Source organism: Mirounga leonina, unplaced genomic scaffold (assembly GCF_011800145.1).
Source record: "Mirounga leonina isolate KUSES-001 unplaced genomic scaffold, KU_Mleo_1.0 Mir_101664, whole genome shotgun sequence".
NCBI lineage: Eukaryota > Metazoa > Chordata > Mammalia > Carnivora > Phocidae > Mirounga > Mirounga leonina.
The window spans coordinates 23,838,121-23,861,934 of NW_023270175.1; the positions used below are offsets into that span (position 1 = coordinate 23,838,121).

Consider the following 23,814-nt stretch of genomic DNA (forward strand, 5'->3'; position numbering starts at 1 on the left):
GTACTAATGCTAAAGAACTTCAACCATAGGAGGAAGCATCATAAACATCCTGGTTCATTTTATCATTTTTGTTCTCCTTCCTCTCCTAAAGCAACCCAATGAAATCAGAGTCTGCCATTGCTAGTTAGATCTCAAGGTTACGTTAACTCATTCAGACCACTTGGGGACCATTTAGACAGTGCATACTATTTAGTCTTCAATACACACACACACACACACACACAGAGAAAGGAAGAAAACACATTTTTTCTGAGTGATAGGATTAGAATTGGGTATACTGGAACTTTTTTATATGACTCATAATTACATGAAAGCATAGAAAAGCATTTTTTTTAAATATATGTGCCAGATATGTGACAGTCAGTACTGCAGGGCAAGATATTCTACTCCATCTACAATGATGCTGACAAACATACAACCGGGAATAACAGAAACAATGGCTGCCCTGCATTGGATTCCTACAGACCTGCACAGGGCTGAGCTCTTCACAGCCCTCCTCTGAATTAACCCTGCTTAATTAATGGCTCGGAGACAAGTGACTTGCTCTTGGTCACAAAGAGAGGATCTAGCAGAGCTGGGACTTCAGACTCCCATCCCCTGGAAGCCTGAGCACACGTCTGTCACACTCTGCCCCTCTCTGCATGTCTCCTAGGCATCTTGCTCTTTCGAGAGGGAAGGCTGCGATGCTACGAGGCTAGCCAGGGAGGCCAGCAAGACTGGTATCTGGTAGGCAATTAATAATGTTCCAATTTTAATTTAATTTAGAAATAAGATGTGCACTGATTTACCTAACTCCCTCACCTGCCCTTCTCTTTGATCAGGAGCCATGTCTGTCTGGGGAATTCATACAGGCAATCTCCTCCAAGAACCTCTACCCTTTAGTCGGAATTAATCTTCTCCAACCTCACACTCCCATACAGAGGCGGATTTCGTGGGAAGCTATTGAAACCTAAGCTGCAGGGACCCACGCTTGTGATCCTCCACCTGGAAGAGCCACGGGCATTTTGTAGTTTTTATTTTGTCTTCTTTTTCTTAAAGAGGGCCCCCAGATTGTATAAGCTTTGGGCCCCACAAAACCTAAATCTACCCTTACTCCCCACAGAAGACTGCTAAACGTTTCTTACAGCATTTCTCTTGGGATGCCTTGTACCCGAGTTATTCATGTATAAAAGTCTTGGTTTCTAGAAGTTGAAGGTAAGCAGGAAGTGCTTTTTATCTTTGAATCCCCCACAATGCCTGCCTCCAGACATGCTAGGTTCCTGCTCAGCGAATGTTTTTTAATTCAATACAACAGAAGTCCCTTGCAAGAAAGCAAGCTAGAATTGGGGAGGTCGCCCATGACCGTGAAACAAAATACAGAGAGGCAGTATATAATAATATGCTGGTTAAGGGCCCCGGCTCTGGAGCTGGCCTTCCCAGGTTCAATTCCTGCCTCTGCCATTTGTTGGCTGACCTTAGACAAGCCCCTTCATTTCTCTAAAGCCCTACTTCCTCGGGGTAAAATGAGGCTAATCATAGTGTCAACCTCAGAGGGTTGCCGTGAGGTTTTAGTGAGATGATACTAATAACACTTTCGAAGAGGAGACTTTCCATTTGTCTCCCACCAACTCAGCACATGTTGGGAGGGGAGGCTTGATTCTCAGCCCAAGCCCTCAGCTTCCTCTTCTCCACAGCCACCCCACTTGTCCTACCTATCCCCACCCAGACTCACTCAAACCCCACCCACATGACCCCAGAGCCTGCCCTCTTAATCATCACACTCTGTAGCTGGCCTGGGAGCCAGAGGAGGAGTCCAAAGGCATGGCACTTAGTTCTGCCTTTGCTGGTAGTCTAGGTGTGAGCTGATGGAGCCTGGAACTCAAATCGGAGACCAGGCCAAAGGGCAGCAGTATGCACTTGGTGAGACCACTGAGACCCAGAGAGGGCAGAGGGGAACGGGGCGGAGGGAGACGATGTGAGGGAATGGGAAGGGACAAACACGACCTGGTGGCTGACTGGAAGCCAGGATGAGGAAATAAAAAGGAGGGGTACGGGGGTGCACCTCAGCCCCTGGAAGCTTCCCACAGTCCACAGAGGGAAAGTTGTTTTTAATTTCTACGTTACCGCTTCCAGCTTAAAGGAAAATCGTTTCTGCCTCTACTCTACTGACAGGAGAATTCAAATCTCTCAAACATATGCTTCATTACTCCGATATCAGGTACCGCAACTCAGTGAGACAGAAAGAGGAGGAGGAAACATATGTTTTCAGAAAGTAAACAAATCCCGGTGGGGGTAAGGAAGGGGTAATCACTTGAGGCAAAAGTGGTATTTTTCCTGGAAGCTTCTAGAGGGCAGGGACAACGTCCTTTAATTTGCTTCGCTGGGCCCACTAGTGAAAAGGTGGGCAGGAGCATGGCAGCCAGAGGGGGTGTGTTCAGAACCCTGTTGAATTGAGGGACCGGGGCTGGGGTAAAGAGTTAATCTGTATAATCTCCTCACCTCATGTTGGCCCCAGAACAGTCTCCACCCGCACACTGAATCATTTTTCTAAGCTCTCTTTATTAAACAGTTTTCAGCCTAATGACTGACTTTTCTAAATCAATAAGAGGGCACAATAAAGGTTTACAACTCCCCCAGCCTCTGGCTCTGCGAAAGCCACAGAATTTTGAAACCGACTTGAATCCAAAAGTTCTAAGTTTAAAACTAAAATGACTTTAAACACCCAGTTTCCAATCGTTTTTCCAATAGCACTAATAAGTAAAGAATTGCATTTTTTTAAAAACTTTGTAACCAAAATATCTCTTTGAGTCAGCGCCATAAAAGTACACTAATTAAAGCCAGCATCTTCTGGGCTCTGATGAGAAATTCACCCTTTTATAATGGGATTACTAGAGCTTTGCTGTACAGATGAGTGGTTTGATTAATAATTTACATTTTTGAGGATATATCACCTTGCTCATGGTCATGGCTTGCGTTCCTAAAATTCTTCTATCCAGTTTAATATTACTACATTTAGCCCTGGCAAATGAATTAAGTTCTGATTAGACATCAACATAATTATTCTCTCCCGTACGTTATTTTCAAAGAAGAAAGGGTTGTGACAGGATGACCCGTGGTCGGAGTCAGGGACTCAGTGGGGCTTGGCCCCCACGGAGCTGGAGCGTGAGCAGGAGAACTGTCAGACTAGTCAAGGGGAAAAATTGTGAAATGGAGAAAAACTGCTCAGTGCTCACTTAAAACCCCCACAACATTATAAAAACTAAATTAACAAATGATTGAATCTCAAAAACATGTTTATCAACATTCGAGCAATTATTTAGTCACATATTAACTGTGAAGGAAAAAAGCTTTGCTTGAATAATGTCCCTAAACAGTTATTTCAAGCAGAAATGACTGGAGAAATTGCTCCTAGCTGATGGAAAAGGGTGTTCTAACCAAGGTCAATTTTCTTTAGGGGGAGTGGGAGAGACAGGAATCTGACAGGAAAAAAAAAAAAAGTGTAAGAACTGCCAAGAGCAGATGGAAATGGGAAGCAAGGGACTGGGGAGAGAGCAGCACAGAAACATGGTCCCCGCCCCACCCCACTGCCCCTCGCCATGTGGAAATGTCTTTTTCGTCTCCTCCATAGAAAGCAGGTAGAAGAAACCTTCCAACACTGCCAGGATGTCGTGGGCCAGACAATGCAATTAAAATACGGCCTGAAAAAATGATGTATGGCCTGAACACGACAAACCCTTCCCACTCGCGCCGCTTGTTTGTGTGTAAAATATACCAGAGAGGGGCCAGAAGAGAAGCTTCGGGAAGCTGGAAAAAAAGGACTGCTCCTGGCAGTACTGACATTTCGAACAGCACAGTTTCGCATCTAAGAAGGTACAAAAGAAACCCCCTTTTCAAAGGCTACTTTACCTAAGTGCTCTCTCATCTGTGCCCAGAAGCGGTTTGAATATCATCTGTAGGGGGCAAAAGTGGGTGAAGTACATCGTGACCTCCAGCTTTATCGAGGCTCACGTCTGTAATGGTAATGTGCCATGGGTCTGGCACCGCCCGGGGTAAAGCAGGCCACATAAGTGAGCTGTCTAGATAATTAATGCTTGAATACAGTGCTTTACAGCTTTCAAGACACTTTCATATACATTACCTTGACCCTATGGGGGGAAGCAGGACTGTAATTATTACCCCCATTCTGTAGATCGCAAAACTGAGGCTAATGGAGTCTAAATAACCACCTGAAGTCATAAAGCTTACCAATACCGAACTAGAATTAGAACTTAGATGTTCTGACTCCAAGCCGCGTGTTTCTTTCATTGCCTTTCAGACACGAACCCCCAAATATTTTTTAGCCACTTCAAATGAAAATGTGAAGGAAAAGAAAAACGGTGCAAGTAATTTGACCCTTCTATACTGATTCACAACCATCACTATGGACACCGGCTGTTGGACCTCCTATAATATAGGGGCTCCTGAGGCACGTAGGACGCACCCCTCTATGGAATGCCCTCTGGACTGCCTCATTCAGTGAGCCCCTGAGTCTACTTCTCTGTCTTCCACCCTTCCTGGCACTCATAACTTCTTGCTGCTCATAGGTACCTCCCTCTGGCATTCTTCCATAACCTTTCCACCTAACTCCTTATCCACCACTGGCTAGAAAACTAGAAAATCCAGCCTGTCAAAAGACCACGCATAAATTTAGAACAGCAGTTGGCACAGAACGAGGACCCGAGACGCTCTCAACTACCTCAGCAGGAGCTCCATGCATTTCGGGAGCACAGGGATGTCTTCTGCTTAACCCCTCTGTTTCTCCCCTCTGAAGAAGCCAGTTCAAGTTGCGGGTTAGGCAACTTCCAGAAAAGCTGAAGTGTGTTCTCCCTCAAAGTCAGTGGCACCTTGGGGAAGACTGGAATCATCCACAATACAGAAAAAATTCCTAGGCATACCCCCCAAATACTCCCTGATAGGACACGTCTGAAAGTTAGAATGACATTCTGCAAGGAAAACAAAGCTCTGGGCTTGAAGGTGTAGAGGTGGTGGAGAGAGGATGAAACATTCAGAATTTGATGGCGGTTTTCGTCTCAAGGACCACAGATCCTACAACTTCCTAATTTTGCTTCATCTCAAGCACACCAAGAACAAGGACGACCGTGTCACATGATGGCTTGGAAGAAGCTGGGGCATCGATACGAGTTTCCTCATCTGTAAAATGGAGATAAATCCTATGAGAGAATTATGTAAGAGTAAGCATCATGTAGGAGGCACTTAATAAATTGCCATTAGTATTATTATCATCATAATTATTATTAGGTAGGGGAGAAGAAAAAGAGAAAAAGTCTTTTAGTGGAGTTTTTCAAAAAGAATTAATTAAGCAGAAACAAAAAACGATTGTGCTGCCCCATTTTACTAAGCACATCCAAGTAAATTAAATTTAGGAAACGAGGCAATGCAAAGATTGAAAATAAAGCACAACTTTTTTTTTTTTTAATGCTTCAATCATTATCAAAACAACATTAGCGAGAGAGAGCTCCAACCACTGTAGCAAAGGGCCCCAGGCTCATTTATGAGGGCAAAGGCCTCTTGCAAACGAAGACATAAAATCCAAATCGAGGCAGTAAGGATTGCTCGTTGAACTGTGCACATATTTGCAGAAAGCATTCACAGCTTAAATACCCCCAGCGTGGACGAGTGAAGGAATCCTAAAGAGAGTGTGGATACAGGCCAATATCAAGATGAGCTTTCTTCAACTTCATGTGGTGGAGAAAATAGCTTGCATCAAATTTCATAGGAGTGAAGTACTGGAGCACGGATTTGGTCTACCAGAATCTTGGGGAGGGAGTGCATTTTAAGGAAGAAACAACTGTGCCCTCCCAATTTCAGCTCGTCAGAATAATGAGTAATTATAAGGGGGGGAAAGTGGCTGCTCTCTTTTTCTTAGCAATCAATAATACGTCAGCTTGCAGCGGTCCCTGGTTTGAGTCTTGTCCCTCCCAATGTTTGTTACAGAAAGAATTCGGGGGCGATGTTTCTACAAACATGGCATAATTGCCTTGAGGTCTGGGACCATGGTTTCTTTTTTCTTATGGGGTTTATTTGTTCTAAATGTGAAGCAGGGAAAGAATAAGTGAATGAAACAAGGCACCAGCAGCGAATTCAGACATCACTGAGTTGTCTCCATGTTCCTTTGCCAGACTTGTCCTCCTATGTTCACAACTGGAGAAATAATACATATTTGCGTGTGTACATGTGTGTGGGCGAGAAAAAGAGAGAGAGAGAGAGAAGATACAACTAGTAGGGGCTACCCCCACCCCCACTTTCCAGCCTCCGCTCACACGACTAGTGTTCAACCTCCACGCTAAAGCCAATCAAAATCTGGTCAGGACTTCCTTTCTCTCCTCGTCTGTGCTACTCCAGGCCTAGAAAACACAATATGCAAAATGCAGGACTGGGCAGAGACGGGAAGGCTGACACCCCAGGCCCTCAGAAGGGCAGCCATGTCCGCTACTCTGCATGCTGGACTGTGAGCGCACTCGCTCTCCCGCCTGCCATCAGATAACATCAGTGGGCCGGGTCATTCTGAGAATGAAACAAATCACAAACGCTCCATTCTGAAAAGCACCTGGACACCCTCGAAGAGTAAGTTTCAGCTCTCTGCTTCGACCCAATTCTCATGTCCCATCACTTCTTACCACCCCACTTTCAGCCAGCAGATCAGCTCCAAAACTAATCTAAGAAATACACGAATGGTACATGAATTTTTAAAATCAGCTTAAATTATTCATTCGATTGCCAAATTGTTAGTCTCAACAAACTCTTCACAAGAGTCTGACCGCATAAATAAGTGAACAAATACATCGCACTTCTGTACTGTATTTCATATAATCAACCCAACATCCCCTGAGGCTTTGACCCACAAAACTATTATGAATGTATGCTTTATTAGCTAATTTTAATAATCTTCTTAGCTAATTCTAAGATTTGCCTTGTAATACACAAAATAAGCTATAATCAACCTACCTTAAAATTCAAAGAGGTCAATCCTTATCAAGGTGCCATAAACCTACAAATTTGGAACATCAAGTCATCAGAAGCGTTATTTTTCTTTCTGACCCCAATTCTCTGTAGAGCAAGAAAAAGGTAGCTGGTGTCCCATGCCTCAGGAAAGATAGAAACAAGCCCCAATAACTGCAATTAATTTCCCGTCCCAGGAGGCAGCATATCGAGGTAGTTAAAAAAAAGACTCTAGGAGCCAGGCCCGCCTGGCTTCCAATCCTGCTTTCACCATTTATTCATTATGTGGCCTTGAACAAGTTACTTAACCATTCTGTGCCTTGGCTCTTCATCCGTTAAGTGGGGATGCTGATAATAAGACTTACTTCGTAGGGTTATTGTGAAGATTAAAAGAATGAATACATATAGAGCACTTTATCACCGTCATTCCTAGCTGGGTCTTTGAGTCGAGGGAGGTACTCTCCATCCTGCTGGGGCAGTCCTGCAAGTTAGTGAGGAGAAATGGAATTTCTGACCCATTCTGGCAAATGCCACAACAGCTCCTTTTACAGTCACACACAGGTGTAGTAAGGACGGAGACTCAGAAAGAAAGAAGAGGTAACCACTCACGCAAATAAGAAAACGTAGGGCTGTCGAGTCAAGCTCCTGATCTCTCTGGAAATGGTCCCCGCGGTCAGAAGGAGTTAGGGCGTGCTCCACAAGCATCTAACCCATGCCTGGAGAAAACTGGTATTTAAGCAACCTCTTTTGTTTTTTTTTTAAACCAGTCTTCAGGGCTTGTTGAGAGAAGATATCATTTACCCTTTCTGTAGGGATTTGCAGCCTCCACGCACAGGTAAACAGAATGTCCTTGGACAATGACTTTGGACAATGTCCGCCTCTCCAAAGAGTGAAACGCAGCGTCTCTAAAAACTGTGTTGTTCCTTAAACAGAAGCTCTCACTGGGAGGTTTCTCTGTCAAGCATTAATGCTGGCATGGTAATTTATAAATTATACTTAGCATCTGAAAGCCCGGCGCCCAGAGAATGATGCCGTAGGGCGGCACATCTAAAATGATCCTCAGCACTCACCTTGGAAAACTGCGGCATTCTGGATGATCAAGAACTTGAGTTCCATACTTGCAGACTGAAGCAGTTGTTCCATGTTCAACCGTGCTGTCAGTTGGTATTTTTCTTCCATCTTTCTGGAGCAGCATGTTGGGCCCTTGGGGAGACATACTTGCAGATCTGATCCTGAAACAAACAAGTTTTTCATGTTTCAGTAAGCAGAATGTCACAACACACACACACACACACACACACATAAATGAAGCGAACAAGGCAAGACAATGCATTTTTTTAAAAATACAGTAAAATCTTGATTATTCAAAATTAGTGTTTATCTTAACTAATCCCTGCTTTCTCCCAATTATCTTTATGACTGATTCTTTTTGAATAACCATTAGAATTAATTGCCTAGGTTTGATTCATAAATTCTGCACAAACTAATTTATAGCACCAAGTATACGTCATTGAACACCGATATTTAATTTGTCCGTTAAAAGATTAATCTTCACTCCTACAATTTATTTTTCTTGATTATAATTTATGAATGAGAGCACAACCAAGAGGCAATTTTCAAAATTCTGGTTATGATTTCCTAATGAAATGTATGTCTGCCAACCCAATGTGGCTTTTGGGGATAAATGGTTAAAACATCAATATCATATCAAAGCTTTGCTGTTGTTGTTAACTAAAGGTCTGGGGTAAGATTCACAGAAGAAACAACCAGAGGACAATATTAACATTCAGACAATTGCCAAAATCCCTTACAACTACAACATTCTAGCACTATTCAAATGCTGACCTCTGAACTCCTGAGCTACTTCCTTGCCACCTCGCTTATGATGCACAGTGCCTTTTCATTTTTGCAGCTCCATAAAAAGTTGCCAAATGAAGAATCTCCTCGCTTATTCCAAAATTAGGGAATCAGAACCTCTCCTCAGTCTTCATCCAATGTGACCTTTTATAGCATCCCTCGCAGTCGACTAATCTCTCCTTCTTAAAAGGCTCTCCTCCTCCCTTGTTTTAGTGAACCTACCCCCAACACACACACACACACACACACACGCACATGCGTGCACGCACACACCTACTGCTACAACCACTCTTATCTGCCTTTCTGTGCTTCCTCTTCTTCTGCCTGTCACTTTAATGTCATTGACCGTCCCCCGCGTTCTACATCTCTCCCCACCCATGATCTCATCTATACCCACATGACTGCTGAACTCCCTAACACAGCCCTCACCTCTCTCCTGAGCTCCAAAACCACATCTGCAACCACTCCATGGGCATCTCAAATTGAGCATACCCCAAACTGAACTCAATGTATCACACACACACACACACACACACACACACACACACACACAGTTCCATCTTTTGTGTTCTATATCTCAGTTAATAATGATCATCTGCCAAGTTTCCCAATGACTGAAACCTTTGTCGTGCTCAGCTCTTCACTGGTGACACAAGGCATTTCTGCACCCGTGGATGTCATCAGCATATGAATAAAAAGTGAAGCCAGGGGAGTAGATGAGAGCCATTCAACAAAAATTTTATTGGGCACCTACCATGTGCCAAGCACCATGGATACAGCAGATATATACAGGCACACATATCTAGTTTGTATATATGTTGTGTATATGTATAGTTTGTGTATATATATGGTGTGTGTGTGTGTATATATATATATGTAAGAAACTATACACATACACACAAACACACACACATAGTCAAGTAGTGATAAGTAGTACAGAGAAAATAGAACTAAGTAAGGAAGGGAAAACAAACTGTGGTATATACATACAGTGGATTACTACTCAGCCATACAAAGGAATAAATTCTTGATCCGTGCTACCACGGGGATGAACCCCCCAAAACATTATGCTAAGCAACAGAAGCCACATAAAAAAATTACATACTCTATGGTTCCATTTATATAAAAGTCTACCAAATGAAAATTAACCTATAGTGACAGAAAGCAGTTCAGTGGTTGTTGCGGAGGGGACATGGGGCAGGGAGGGGGCGGGAGTGAGGAAATTTGTCAGAGTGATGGATATTTTCATAATTTTGGTTGCAGTGATTGTTTCATGGCTGTACACATGTGTCAAAATTATTAAATTATACCCCTAAAATATGTACTTTATTGTATGTTAATTATACCTCAATAAAGCTGTTCATTTTTTTAATGTTTAAAAACCAAAGTCAGGGAGATAGGGTAGGTGGTGGTGGCAGCAACAATTCTCTTTATATAGGGTAGTCAGGGAAGGCTTCTTCCATCAGGTAACATCTGAGGAGAGACGAAGGAAATGAGGGGGAGTCCCATGATTTGATATCCTCCACCGATACTAGCAAACATTAGGGCTCAGTGATTATTAAGTCCAGTCTCCCTTCTCTTCTGCAACTCCCACTGTACTCAGACTCTCCCTCCAACCAGCATCTGTTGAGATCCTTCTGCAGGGGCCATGAACACGCACATCTCAGATCTCCTTCTGTGCTGCGTGTAACTGACGAATGGCCCCAACTGCCGTGCTCTGAACTCACCACCGTGTTGTACCCGAGCCACAATCCCCAGGGGCTGCCCCAGCCGATGACGGAGCACAACAAAGATGCTAAGGTCTGTGAGACACAGGACTTTGCTGACAGGGATTTGGGCTCAAGGACTCCCCGTTGACCTTGACAAAACAGTGCGAGGGTTCTCCCAGCATCCTTCAGCTCCCTGCTCATTTTCCTTCACAAAGGTTTTCCTTAGACATCTAGTGCCATACTGGCATCTTCTTCTATGTGCCAAGCACTGCACTACATGGCGGAGGTACCACCTCGAACAAGACAGACGTGGTCCTTACCCCAAAGAGTTCACTATCTAAAGGGGTTAACAGAGACAAATACCTAAGGCATAGGAAATGAGTGCAAAAAAGCAACATAGATAGCCAGGATGACAAACCATGTATATGGGGTAGAGGGAAGACTCCCCCAAGTCCTGTAAAGTCTTTGGCAAAGTAAGGTTCTGTAATAAACATCAAATCTTACTGAAGGAAAGCATAAGCAGACATTTTAGACAGCTTTGTAACAACTGAGGTTTTAAAAAATAGGGGGGCAGGGTGTGCAGTGAGAGACTGGTTAGTCCTAAGTGACCAGAAAATTTATCTTTATCACATCTTATTTCCCTAGGAATTCCAGTTAATCATGACCTTAATGTATGTGTCCAAGTTTTATTTTCTTAATTTAGGAATGAAATTCATCAAGTGTTGCCTCACTTGACATCACTGTTGGGAGTCCAGGGTATGGACTTCGAGCTCTCCCCTTCCCCTTCCTCAAGGGAGCTGACAAAAGTCGTCAACGGAGAGCACAGATAATACATATTACCAAACCGAATCCAGCACTGCAATTTATAGCACTGGATGGAAAGGTGATATTTAATGTGTCAAAATACAATTTGGGGTCTGGAGACACAGAGTTCAGATTTATCTCCTATAAATGTCAATCTCATAGACAAGCCTTAAACCAATTTTAAATACGGTCTAAGCTTAAAGGCTTTATGATTATCTTCTGAAAAAAGAAAACAGAGCTAGTTCTAGCTCGCTGTGTTCTTTCTACATGAGGTTACAAAATGTATGCTATTCTAGGAGTAGAAACTGATGCGGTTTACTGGACCACGAAGGGAAAGAGTCCCCTTCGGGAAGAGTGGCTAATCTAGATTTAAACAAGGTTGGTTGGGACATACGCATAGATAGGAAAATCCCATACTTGCCATATACCAAGTTCCTGTCCGTTTGGCAATGTTTCATCTACTTTCTTGGTAAACTGATGCCTAAGTCATGTGTGTTTAAAATATCTGTATTTGAATACATTCATAAAATTAAATGTTCTAAATAAAATTCTTTGTGTTCTAAATTTCCACTGGTGAGGACTTCCAGTTTTCGGGAATAGTAGGGTTTATTTGGCAGGGTAGCTGCTGATAATGTTCCTATTGCCACCAGCTCTAGCTAGTGGGAATCATAAAATAACGGGGCTCAGATCTTTCCTCTGTGCGGTACTATGAGTTGTTGGGTCTTAGAAGGTAACAAACCACTCAGTGTACCTGCAGAAACCCAGGACCACCTCTTTGAATCACCATGACATCAGTTTGGTTCGCCTTTGATACGATAACTCATAAAGTAACTTAGAGCTTGCATAGTGTGGCCTCTTCCCTGGCTTGGTCAAGTCTTATCATTGTAAAAACTCCCACTACCTCAAGAATTCGTTGAGCCAAACATCTTGAACAGAACAAAATGTCAAGTGAGAATTTGGGGGGAAAGATGTCAGACGTCATGAAGAAAGATGTAGGTTATATCCAGATATAAGAAATGTACATATATCCTATGTACCTATCCTCCCTCCCAGTTAAAAGTACCTGATCAATCCATAAACCAGGACAACCGATCTGGGTGCTAAGAGTTAGCTATATATTTGAGGAAATAAAAACACCTATAAGCTGATACGAATTCAGAATTTCCAAGCCAGGAAGGAGAGGAATATACACCAAAGGGAAAAACATTTTAAGTAAATTTCATATAACTCACAGGCCAGCTTAAAATAAGCTCCAGCACAAGAGAACATAAGGAACAAAGTGGGCCAGGAGAACTAGACATGCCTAAATGAAATGACAATAATGAAATAGAACCATTTCAGTGCAGGAACAGACGCATGAAAGAAACAAAGCAGAACCAAAAGAAGTAGAGAAAGAATTTAGAGAGGAATCCTCATCAACGAAACAAAGAATTACTCTGGAAACCAAATCTCAAGTGAGATGAATTAAAAGTAACCAAGGGCAAATAACTAAGGAGGTACACCCAGAACTGGTACATACTTGTATGAATGAAAGCAGAAAGGCCAATTCAAAAAATCAGATGCAACCTATAAAAGACATAATAAATAGCAAAGCATTCTTTAAGAATGTCAGGAACAAAAGAAGGTTAAGGGAAAATAACTCCTTTATTAGATGGAAAGGAAAAGTAATCCTTGACCACACTCACCAGAGAGGTGCTTATTTTTTATGTAAAAGTGGAATTCGGCTGGGAAATGGGACTAGAGACAAGCAATATATCCTGGGCTGGAGATGAGGAGAAGGCTCAGCAACTGACTATTCAAATGAGCCAGAAAGGTTCAAGTCTTTGGAGCTTAATAACTTTGCATTCCCAGATGCTTAAAAAAAAAAAAAATTAACTGAAGTCATTACAGGGCTGCTAGCTCCCATTTATTTTGGAGGATTAAAAAGTACCTTCATACTATAATCTCCTCTCCTAGATTTTCCGTTCCTGAAGAACAGAGAATAACACCCATCTCCTTGGGATGCCCTGTCAATCCCATTCAGCCCTGCACATATAATGTTGAATTAATGAGGGCCTCAGATCGAGAACACGGGTAAAAAAACTTTGTGTCTCTCTGATCTAAAATGAGGGAGTGGAGGCAGATGACCCCAAAAATTTTACATCTGTGTGCTTAACTTTGATCTTGGAAAAATATTTTTAAATGCCACAAAAATCAATTTCCAAACATCTTGAAGATACACAAATAGATGTTTCACTTGAAGGGACTATAAAGTAATTTATTTCTGATTATTTTGAGGCAATGTCTTCCTTGCACACTGGGTCCGCTTCTGGGTCCGGCAACTAAAAAGGGATATTTGGGTTATGGCAGCTTTCCTCTGGAGGATTCTTGCCATGTGTACCCAAGCTGGGCACCCTTACCAAAGGTGCCCAGAGGCTAGGCCACAGGTGGACCACAGGAGGCTGTTTCCTGATGTGTACTCCTGTGTCAGGGGATGTCTCAGCCTTGGCTACCTGTGGCTTTGCTTTCTTGACCTCCGTCCTTTGGGCCCGGTTCTTGCTCTTTTTTGGCTCCATTCAAGAACTTGCAGTCATAGGCTCACACATTCACTCGGAGACCCCATTTCAGGCCTGAGCCCTGCCCCTAATTGGAAGAGGACAGTGAACAATGTGCTGTAGGTCTGTCTAAATACATCTGTTCTATTGGATTTTATTCCAAATCAGCAAGTATTAATGGCCTGGAGGTCAGCATCACGGCAGGCACTATGGGCGAGAAAGAGCAAACGCAGTGTGGCCCCCTTGTCAAGTTGATTATAATGTAGTCCCATCCCACCATTGGCTAGCCGCGCAAGCGAGGGTAGGTCATTTAAATCCCACATGCCTTTCTGTCCCTATCTCTAAAAGGGGATTATCAATAGCATTTACCTTACAGAGTCGTTGCAAGGATTGAGTGAGATGATGTGGGTAAAGCTCTTAGCCTTCTTGGCACAGTACGTGTTAAGCAACATTAAAATAAACAAATACAAAACTCACACAAAGAGACCAGACTTTCACACAAAAATAGCTAGAGAACAGTAAAAGTTGGTATGTGGTCATGCAGTATCTTTTCTGAGGTGATGGAAAGAGTCTCTATTTTCACTGGGGACAGGGGGGTTCATGGGTGTGTACATGTGTAAAAACTCATTAAATTCTTCACTCAGCCCAGGTGTATTTTATTGTTTGTAAATTATCTCAATCAAGTTGATTTTTAAAATACATCCTACGGACAACATTTGCTAGATAAATAAGTGCTCACCAGAGGCTCTTGGGGCCAAACGGAACTTCCAGTGGAGAGGTGGGACTTGAGCTAGATGGGAAGGATTTGGAGAGGCCAAGGGGTACGATGGGTTTGGCAGCTAGCTTCTCAGGGCAGAATGGGAGTGTGCAGAGAAACCTGTGAGCTTGGCGCCATAGGCGGTAAAGGTCCGCTGTTGGTTCTCGAACAAAAGCATAACGCGAAGAGGAGTGCTGCATAGGAGGATGAGTCTTACAGCCTGAAACTGGGAATGGACTAAATAACCCCTCAAGGTCACTTCCAGCCTGCCAGTTCTCTAATTACCTTTATTGTGTTCTATACGTTGGTTATTTTACTCCACTGCAATTTTACTAATGACTATAAATTGTCAAAAATCCCATTAAAAAAACACAATAAAGAACATAAGAAATATTAATGTACACCTTGCTCCGTATACTTTCCTAAGAGCAGATAAAACATATTCAGACAACAACAGAAGAGGGGGAATTGTCAGGGCTCAGTAACAATGAAAATTGAAATCTTTTCCATATATACATATATATATATACATGATGATTTGACACATTTCTTTGCCAAGGTCTGCTTTATGAATGGCAGATTGTTTTTTTTGCTAACAAAGGTACATTGTGCTAAAAAAAATAATGATGTAATATCATCATTAAAGAAATATTAAGCAGAAGAATGAATGATATCCCAAACTGGTTGCTTCGTGACTTGTAGGGAAAGTAATAGATTACTTACTTAATTAATTAATTATCCAAAGGATTAAGTGCAGGTTGCTCTACTAATGAACCAAAAAAACATATCAGACACTTTTAAAAGGTATTTTTTTAAACGGAGGACAAGTCAATTAGCCATCCAAAAATATTAACTAATTTCCTTAGCATACAATAGTGACTTGCTATTAGAACGGTGCCTTTTCCCCTAATTAATCATTATCTAAATCAAACCTTACACGCTCATTAATTTCTCACTAATCAAGATAGGAATACAGATGAAAGAAATGACTTCATTCGAAACCGGTAGGGAAAGTGATGATTGCTGGTGGAAGAAATCATCTTAGGAAACCCAGCTAAAGGTTACCCTTCTGTTATTTAGCCTGAAAGAACATGACCTTGCAGAGGGCGCACCTGGGTATCACGAGCTCAGACTTTAAATCAAAGATCATGCCTGGGGCCACCGCAGACTCTGCCTCTGTAAAAGGCAGTCCAAAATGTCGCTACCACACTGGAGTACTGGGAGTTTAAAGCAACCCTGGAGATAAGCCATTCTCTAAGCCTGAGAATTAAAGAATGAATTACTTTTATCTCTACTGCCAACTGTCAATTAACTGCGTACCATTTCATGCCTGGTAAAGGTTGAATCCCTAGACCGCTACACTCTCCCACAAACAGGTTCTTTCTGGACCCCATTCCCAACCAACAGTCAACATGTGCTCTGGGAATACAAATTCACTGATTACACTCAGCCAGCCAAAGTGGTGCACGGTTCATTCATCCAACATTTACTGAATGCCTACTTTGGGCCAGGGCCCATGCCCAACCAGAGGAGTACCATAAAGACCAGGACACAGTCCCTGTCCAGGAAATGGACTTCCAAACTAACTAGAAACCTCTAGGTCATTCGAGACACCTTACTCATCCTCATCCCCTGTAGCCAAATGCCACTAAATCCCACTGGTTCTACTTTGTTTTTTGTTTGTTTGTTTGTTTTTTAAAGATTTTATTTATTTATTTGACAGAGACACAGTGAGAGAGGGAACACAAGCAGGGGGAGTGGGAGAGGGAGAAGCAGGCTTCCCGCCTAGCAGGGAGCCCGATGCGGGGCTCGATCCCAGGACCCCGGGATCATGACCTGAGCCGAAGGCAGACTAACGACTGAGCCACCCAGGTGCCCCTGGTTCTACTTTGTAAATGTCCCTCATCACCCCGCCTCTTTTCACTTGGACAGCTGTTAAGAGCCTCCACACTGGTCTTCCTACCTCTACTAGGCTCTCCTCCACCCGAGCCCCAGAGAGATACTGCTAAAGGACATATCTGATCACATCATTCTCCTTCTTAAAAACCCTTCAAGAAAATGGAACAAGGGGGCGCCTGGGTGGCGCAGTCAGTTAAGTGTCTGACTCTTGATTTCGGTTCAGGTCACGATCTCAGGGTTGTGAGACTGAACCCTACGTCGGGCTCCATGCTCACCAGGGAGTCTCCTTAGGATTCTCTCTCCCTCTGCCCTTCCACGTGCACTGCCCCCCACCTCTCTCTCTCTCTCTCTCTCTCTCTCTCTCTCTCTCTCAGAAAGACAGAAAAAAGGAAAGGAAAGAAAAGGGAGCAAGGGCACAGGGGTGTGAAAATGGGTGGCCCGGCCAGGCACTGCCAAGAAACCTGGTAAGGCTACAGGGAAAAGTGAGCTGGGGAGAGTGGCCAGGGCCAGATGCAGAGGAGCTCTGGGAGTCCTGCTACAAGATGATTTCCACATATCTTTGGTTCTTTTTTGTTTGTTTCTTATCTTTACAACTTTTTTCCCAGCTTTACTGAGGTATAATGGACTCCTACTTATCTTTGGACTGGATTCTCACAGGAACCAGTGTTTATGGGAGCAGAAAGAGCTTTACTCCACAAGCTTTCTGTCCTTTGAATTCCCACAGCACTCTGCATCCTTTATGAAGACACTTCTACTCTAACTTGCATCATAGTTACATCTGCATGGCTTATCTCCACCAGATTTAAGTTCCTTGATGCAAAGACCCCTGACTGACTCATCTTTGTATCTCCAGGGGCCCGCTGAGGTTTGGGCTTGATGCCCTCCCCTTTGACTTGAAACCAATGCCAGAACTTCAAGAGAGTTCAGCTTTAAAGGAACTAGATCAGATTAACTGATGCTACTACAGCAACTTTTAGAAGAGTGGTATTCCAGGGAAAATGAAGGAAGAGTCCTCAGAGCCCAACATAAAGATATCTCTCTCTCTCTCTCTCACATACTCTTTAGACACAGGGAAAAGTCCTAATAAAAACAAAATTGGGTTGAAGAACAATGCCAGTTGGGATTAAAAAAAGAAAAAAACCTTTTAGTTTAGAATTTTGCCAGAGGGACTAAACTAAGGCAATTTCCCTGTCTCCCTGAGTCACTCTTTCACTAATTGTTATTCTACTCAGATAAGTAGCTGAGATCCCATCTTTCAGGAGATGTATAATTTTTATTTCTCAGATACAATCTTCAAATATGCAGACCTGAGGTATAGCTGAGAATTTCAACACCCTAGGCTCAATCTGAGCGCTAGGCCCTTTCCCCTGTGTATGAAATCACGTCGGAGGCGGGAGGAAGAGCCCTTCCCTACCTAGAAGACTATAAAGTGTTCTTACCTGCTCTGCTACCAAATCAGCTGTGTGACTTACCCAAATACCTTCTCAAATCCAGGCCTGGCTAAGGTAATTTCAGAGCTGAGGGTCTGTGTTCCCCAACTGTAGGTCAGTTGATAGTCACTGAGCCCATTCTAGACTGGGCATTGGGAGGACACCAAAAAAAAAAAAAAAAAAAAGGCAAAGGATTTGCTTCTGCCTTTCTAGGAATGCTTTGTCAATAGCGCTTGGCTCTACATGAACATAGATATGGGGCCAAGGCCAACGACTCAGGCTTACAGCGCTTCACTCTGTGTAATAACCACATTCCCTTCTACATAGCCCTTTGTCTCCAGAGACCAACTAATGGCAGGGAGCTTCCTGATGGGATGGTACACAGCGGCAAAAGGAGGACCTGTGAAACCAGATAGACCAGGGGGGTATGAACCCCACTTAACAGCAGTGTGATCATAAGCAAGTTACTGCCTCTCTGAGCCTCAGTTTCCTTACCTGTAAAATGGGGACAAGATCACTTACCTCTCGACATGGTTCTGAGGATTAAATTAAACTTATTTCATGTGTCACAAACACATGGCTCCATTTCCAGCCTCCCTGTTTTGCTCATGCTATTCTTGTCCCTGGAGTGCCCTTCGCTGAGCTTCAGCTCTTCAAACCTTCTCATCCATAGTGTCTCTTTCATCACGTTTGTCGCCCCTACCCCGGCTACCCTCCCCACCAAATAATCCCCAAGAGCCGTCAACTCAGAATTCGCAGCACACTTTGTACCTCTAATATCGCATTTTGCAATCTAGGTGTTACAGCTATTGGTATACTTTTCATATTCCTACCATTAAATTGTACATTTCTGGAGGCAGGACCTATATCTTGGCGATCCTTGTACTCCCTGACATGGCATAGTATGTAAATACATACTATATACATACTCCACAAAAGCTTGTTGGATGAATGAACGAATGAATACTCATCCTGGATTAATCAGGTGGGCCCTAAATTCGATGACAAGCATCCTTACAAGAGACACACCGGCGGGAGACACGGAGAAGAGGAGGCCGGGTGAAGACAGAGGCAGACGCTGGAGGGACACAGCCCACAAGCCAAGGAAGGCCTGGAGCCAGCAGAAGCCAGAAAAGGCAAGGAAGGATCCTCCCCTAGAGCCTGTGGAGGGAACGTGGCCCTGCTGACACCTTGATTTTGAACTTCTGGCCTCCAGAACCGTGAAAGAATAAATTTCAGTTGCTTTAAGCCACCAAAGTTGAGGCAATTTGGTATGGCAGCCCTAGGAAGCTAACACCCCCACTCTCTCCCTCTACCCCACCTACAAGTATCAAAATGCTTCATCATGGCGGAGTCAGTACTATGGTTAGGCAATTTCCTCAGGTTTTGTCTTAAAGTGCAACACCCCTGGAGTAATGTCCTTATTACCTCGAGGCTAAAGAGTTTACTTGGGATTTTCATACAGCACGGGAAAGAAGGGAGTGGGCAGGCAACCCAAAACACCTGGATGGGGATGAGGGGAAATGTCAAAAAGGAAGGAAAGATTTTTAAAAAGAGACTCAAACCAAATTTTATCTAGGGTCAGCCCTAAGAAAGTCCTACCGGCAGAGCCCAAATGTAACTTGAACAACAACAGTCCCATGTTATAAGAAGGAGGAAGCCCTTATAGAAGCAAAAAATCCTAATATTGCCTCCGTCCTTGGCCCATATTTCTGAAAGTCTGTTAAGAGGGTGCTCAGACTGTGGCTCAGTCGGTTAAGTGCCCGACTCTTGATTTTAGCTCAGGTCATGATCTCAGGGTCGTGAAATTGAGCCCTACGTTGGGCTCTGCGCTGGGGTGTGGAGCCTGCTTGGGATTCTCGTCTTCTCCCTCTGCCCCTCCCCGCCCTGTGCACTCGCTCACTCTCTCTCAAATAAAATAAAATCTTTTTTAAAAAGGGGGGATCCTCAGACCAATCCAAACGCCTCATTCTCACTGCTCAACTGCATTTGTTTTCTTATGCTTCACAAACTAGGCATATTTCAGATACATGAAGAAATGTTTTCAAGCCCCAAGCAAGTAGTCACAAACAGAGCCAGGCAGCAATGGCAGATGTCTATCCACCTGGGCCTCCAGCCCAACCACGAATTTGGTTGGAGTCTCTCTCCTAGTCTTGGGCACTCGGGGAGATACTGCTTAACCAGCTCCCAAGCAAATCTCTCCGATGCCCAATTGCCCTTACTGTTAAGATGCTTCTCCCAGCTCTAATGGCTAACCTAAATTTCAGTTTCAAGCCATTGCACCTTGTAATTACATTCTCAGCCACTGTAAATAATCGGTGCCCTCTATTTTATCTTTCCTCCTTCCTGACGACAGGAACCTGTGGAAAAGGGGGTCGGTTGCCTTGTTAGTACAACACACGAACTGCACCTGAGCAAAATGCAACTGCAAGGAAATCAAACACTCACTCTTGATCCCTGAGGGAGAAGCCACGTTATTGATCTTTTCCCTTTTCCTACCCTTCAGCTGGTCTGAGTGTCTACACTGACATGCACGAGTGCTGTGGCATTTATGCCATCTTGGGGAATAGCTGTGTAAATGCTCCGGTAATTTTATACATCTTCCACATACTGTTGTGTTAGAACTTGAGAATCTGAAGGACTGGGAAGGACAGATTTTCCTCCTCCTCCCCCTGCCTCACCCTCATGTAATAGGAATCAAAATCCCCACTAATTGGCCCTCCTCCTACATGTCACTGAAGTCTAGACTTGGTGGCAACCCCTTTCTGTGGAAGAGATTTAATGAAAGAGAAAGTGCACGGGAGGGGTCTTGGCAAGCAAACCGTTGCAGAGCAACTATAGGAAGCTTGAAGACCCAAGGAGTTCTTGGTAAGCTGAGACTGAAAGCTAAAGGATATTGTCCGTCTGTCTCTCTTTCACATGCACAAACACACACGTTGGTGCGTCCACACTACCCCGAACCAAACGTCTCCCCAAATCGAGGAAAATCTAAGTTATTAATGCAACACCTAGAAGACTTTTCAATGATGCTCACTGGTGACTGTTTTCCTCCTTGCTTTCTTCGGGAGCTATGAAAAACAAAAATGAATTACCCAAACAAGTGATCTGGGGATTTTGCTTCCATTCCCATGATTTCACTGAAAAACTCAAAAATGGTTAATAGTCACTTCATTCTTCTGTCAAGCCGTGGGTGATGCAGATCAAGAGCTCCCCAGAGCCCCGTGTGGGCTCCAACAGGCAATGCCAGGGGGGCTCCACATCAAGCTACACGAACCCAACCTGGATCTGGGGTCTCCCTGTGGGCGGCCAGTCTTAAATGACCTGCTTTCAGACCTTCAGAAAACTACCCGCTCTCAAGACCACAGCAGGTTGGTTCAGGAATATCTGCCTCATTTAATTTATTATTTTTTTTTGTAAGGGAGAAGTGCAATCAGAGAGAAACTGTGACACAGGAACTATGGAGCCACTTAGGTCCCAAACCGTGCTGACCATGCGTGTCTAAGCAGTGCTGGGTTCAAGGTACCTGATGCTACAGTTAGCTGGGGCCATGATGGAAACAGGTTGATGTAATCACTGAGGCAGTTCAACTCCTAGGTGATGACCTTCACTGAACAGGAAAATCAAATGCCCACGACCCCCAGGCTGCTGAACTCACTCAGGACACAGCATTCCCACAGATTCAAGCCACGGCTCCCTGCCCCCCATGCCCACCTTCTTCCCCTCCACGGATCGGGAGACCCCCTCTGTGCCTGGTCCGCATCTGTCTACCTGTCTGTCTCCCCCACCAAGAGCAGGGAGAGTGGAGTGCTTGGCTTTGAATCCCCAGCATCTCACATAGTCTGGGTTCTCAGAACTGGTTCCAGGAGTAACTCCCAGAAATGTGGAGCCCTTCGCAAGAGTAGTGATTAGGAACATGGCTCCGGGACCAGACTTATTCTGAAATAAGACTATTTCAGAAAAATATTTGTCCTTGGCCAAGTCACTAAACCTCTCTAAGCCTCAGTTTCCTCATCTGTAAAATGGGGGAAATAATGCTACCCACCTGGTAATGCTATGGTGAGGATTAAATGGGATGTTGCCCATAAAGGGCTTAGCACAGCGCCTGGCTCAATAAATGTTAACGATTATTAGCACCGCCCCCACCACAGGTGCTCAATAAAAACTCGCTGAATTGAAGTCACACCAGTGGAAATGACTAGCAGATGTGAAGGCGGCCTGGGCTTTTTTTTTTTTTTTTTTTAGGTTTTTCCCACCTCACTCTGCCCCAGATGACCTCTGAGATTTTCTTTCTTTTTCCTTTCTTTTCTTTTCTTTTTTCTTTTTTTGATTTAAAGGATCGAATAGGGGATAGTTAGGCTCCAGTTTTGCTGATCTTCAGCTTTTCATTCAGGGCAGAAAACCAAGTCTGGCGAAGTCAGGCAGATGATTTTCTGAGAAATATGACAAGGCTATTAAAAACTCTAAATGAAAGTTGTGTAATGAGCATGAATCTGAATACATTTAAATTTCCTCTAGATCCAGTAATTCCAGTAACACCGTGACATATATTGCTAAGTGTGCTCTGGCGGACGTGAGAAGACCAAGGCCCTAAAAGATAGCAGGATTTCTTCAAGGGGGGGGGGGGGGAGGGGACAAACAATTGTCATGAAAATTAACCCCTGAAAATGCACAGGATTTTATTACCAAACGGATGCCTGAGGAGATTACTAGATTTTTAGGGTCTTTACTATCAAGAGAGCAACCTGCATGCCTGACATAATTAAGAAGAGACTCAATTATCTAGTAAACTGAAATTTCAAACCACCCTGCTTACCTAAATGAGAAAAGCTGCTTAGACTAAAGCATCATTACTTCTATTTAGACAAGCCTTAGCAAAGATATACAGGGAGCTAAAGAATGGGACCCCACATTCTTCCCTAAGCCACAACAATGCCTGTTTATGTAAATAGGATTTTCAACAACAAGACGGAATCTGAAAAAAAAAATGTTTTCATTATTGTCTCTGAAAAAATGCAAATGCAGAAGATGAAAGTCAAGGGGCTTTCACTATAATGGGCACTGAATACCCTAAAATATTTATTCTATGTGAGTCTGAGCCTGGATTCCAAGTGGTTCTAACAAATAGGCAAGGACTCTTTCTCCTCAAAAATGTCTGAGTACGATATGAGGAGGCACAAAGTTTTCTCCGACTCGGTGGCAAGCTGAGTGCATATTTATTCCAAAACTCGGTTTGAAAAAAAAATAAAAGTAGTAGTAGATATCTATTTACGTTTATTTGGCACCCCTTCCAAACTCTGGGCCAAAACATAAATATCCTTGCCTCCATCCCCACCATCTGCCAATCAAACACCCCCGCATGACCATAACAACCTCCAGGCGCAAACTAAAAGCTCATTAAAGCCTATACGGAGGCTATTTACAGAAGAACTAAACAGAAGGAACGAACTATTAGCAAAATGAATTAGACTGTTCATACTTTTGACAACTATTGCTATTTGTTTGAACTCAAGTGTCCAGCTCCTTCGCTGATAGGTATTGATAACTGCACAGAGCCAGAGTTTTAAACTGTGCCTGTAGTTTTTTTGGTTCGAGAACTCGGGTTTTGACCCGTACTCTGTAGATCAGCCTTCCTGTTGTTGTTTAGGCAGCTGATAAGAGGCAGAAATCCTTCTTGCTCATTAGGCCATTAGCTGCTGTTAAGCAAAGGGCTGGGGCTGGAGTGGGGGGTGTTCAGTGGCCCAGAGGAATGTGCCGGACTCCACATATAAAGCCAGCCCCGATTTGGGGTTAAGAATTTAACCTTAAAAGGCTGACAAGTCATAAATTTGCCTGAGGTTCATATATAT

General features: G+C 43.6%; 1 protein-coding gene across 1 annotated transcript in view; it reads right to left on the reverse strand.

Moving 5' to 3' along the window:
- The window catches only part of GPC3 (glypican 3), a 415,107-nt gene that overhangs the window by 375,792 nt on the left and 15,501 nt on the right, over positions 1-23,814 (reverse strand). Inside the window, exon 2 of the mRNA XM_035008798.1 lies at positions 8,049-8,210. Within this exon, the coding sequence (XP_034864689.1) occupies positions 8,049-8,210 (162 nt within the window). The remainder of the gene's footprint in view (positions 1-8,048; positions 8,211-23,814) is intronic.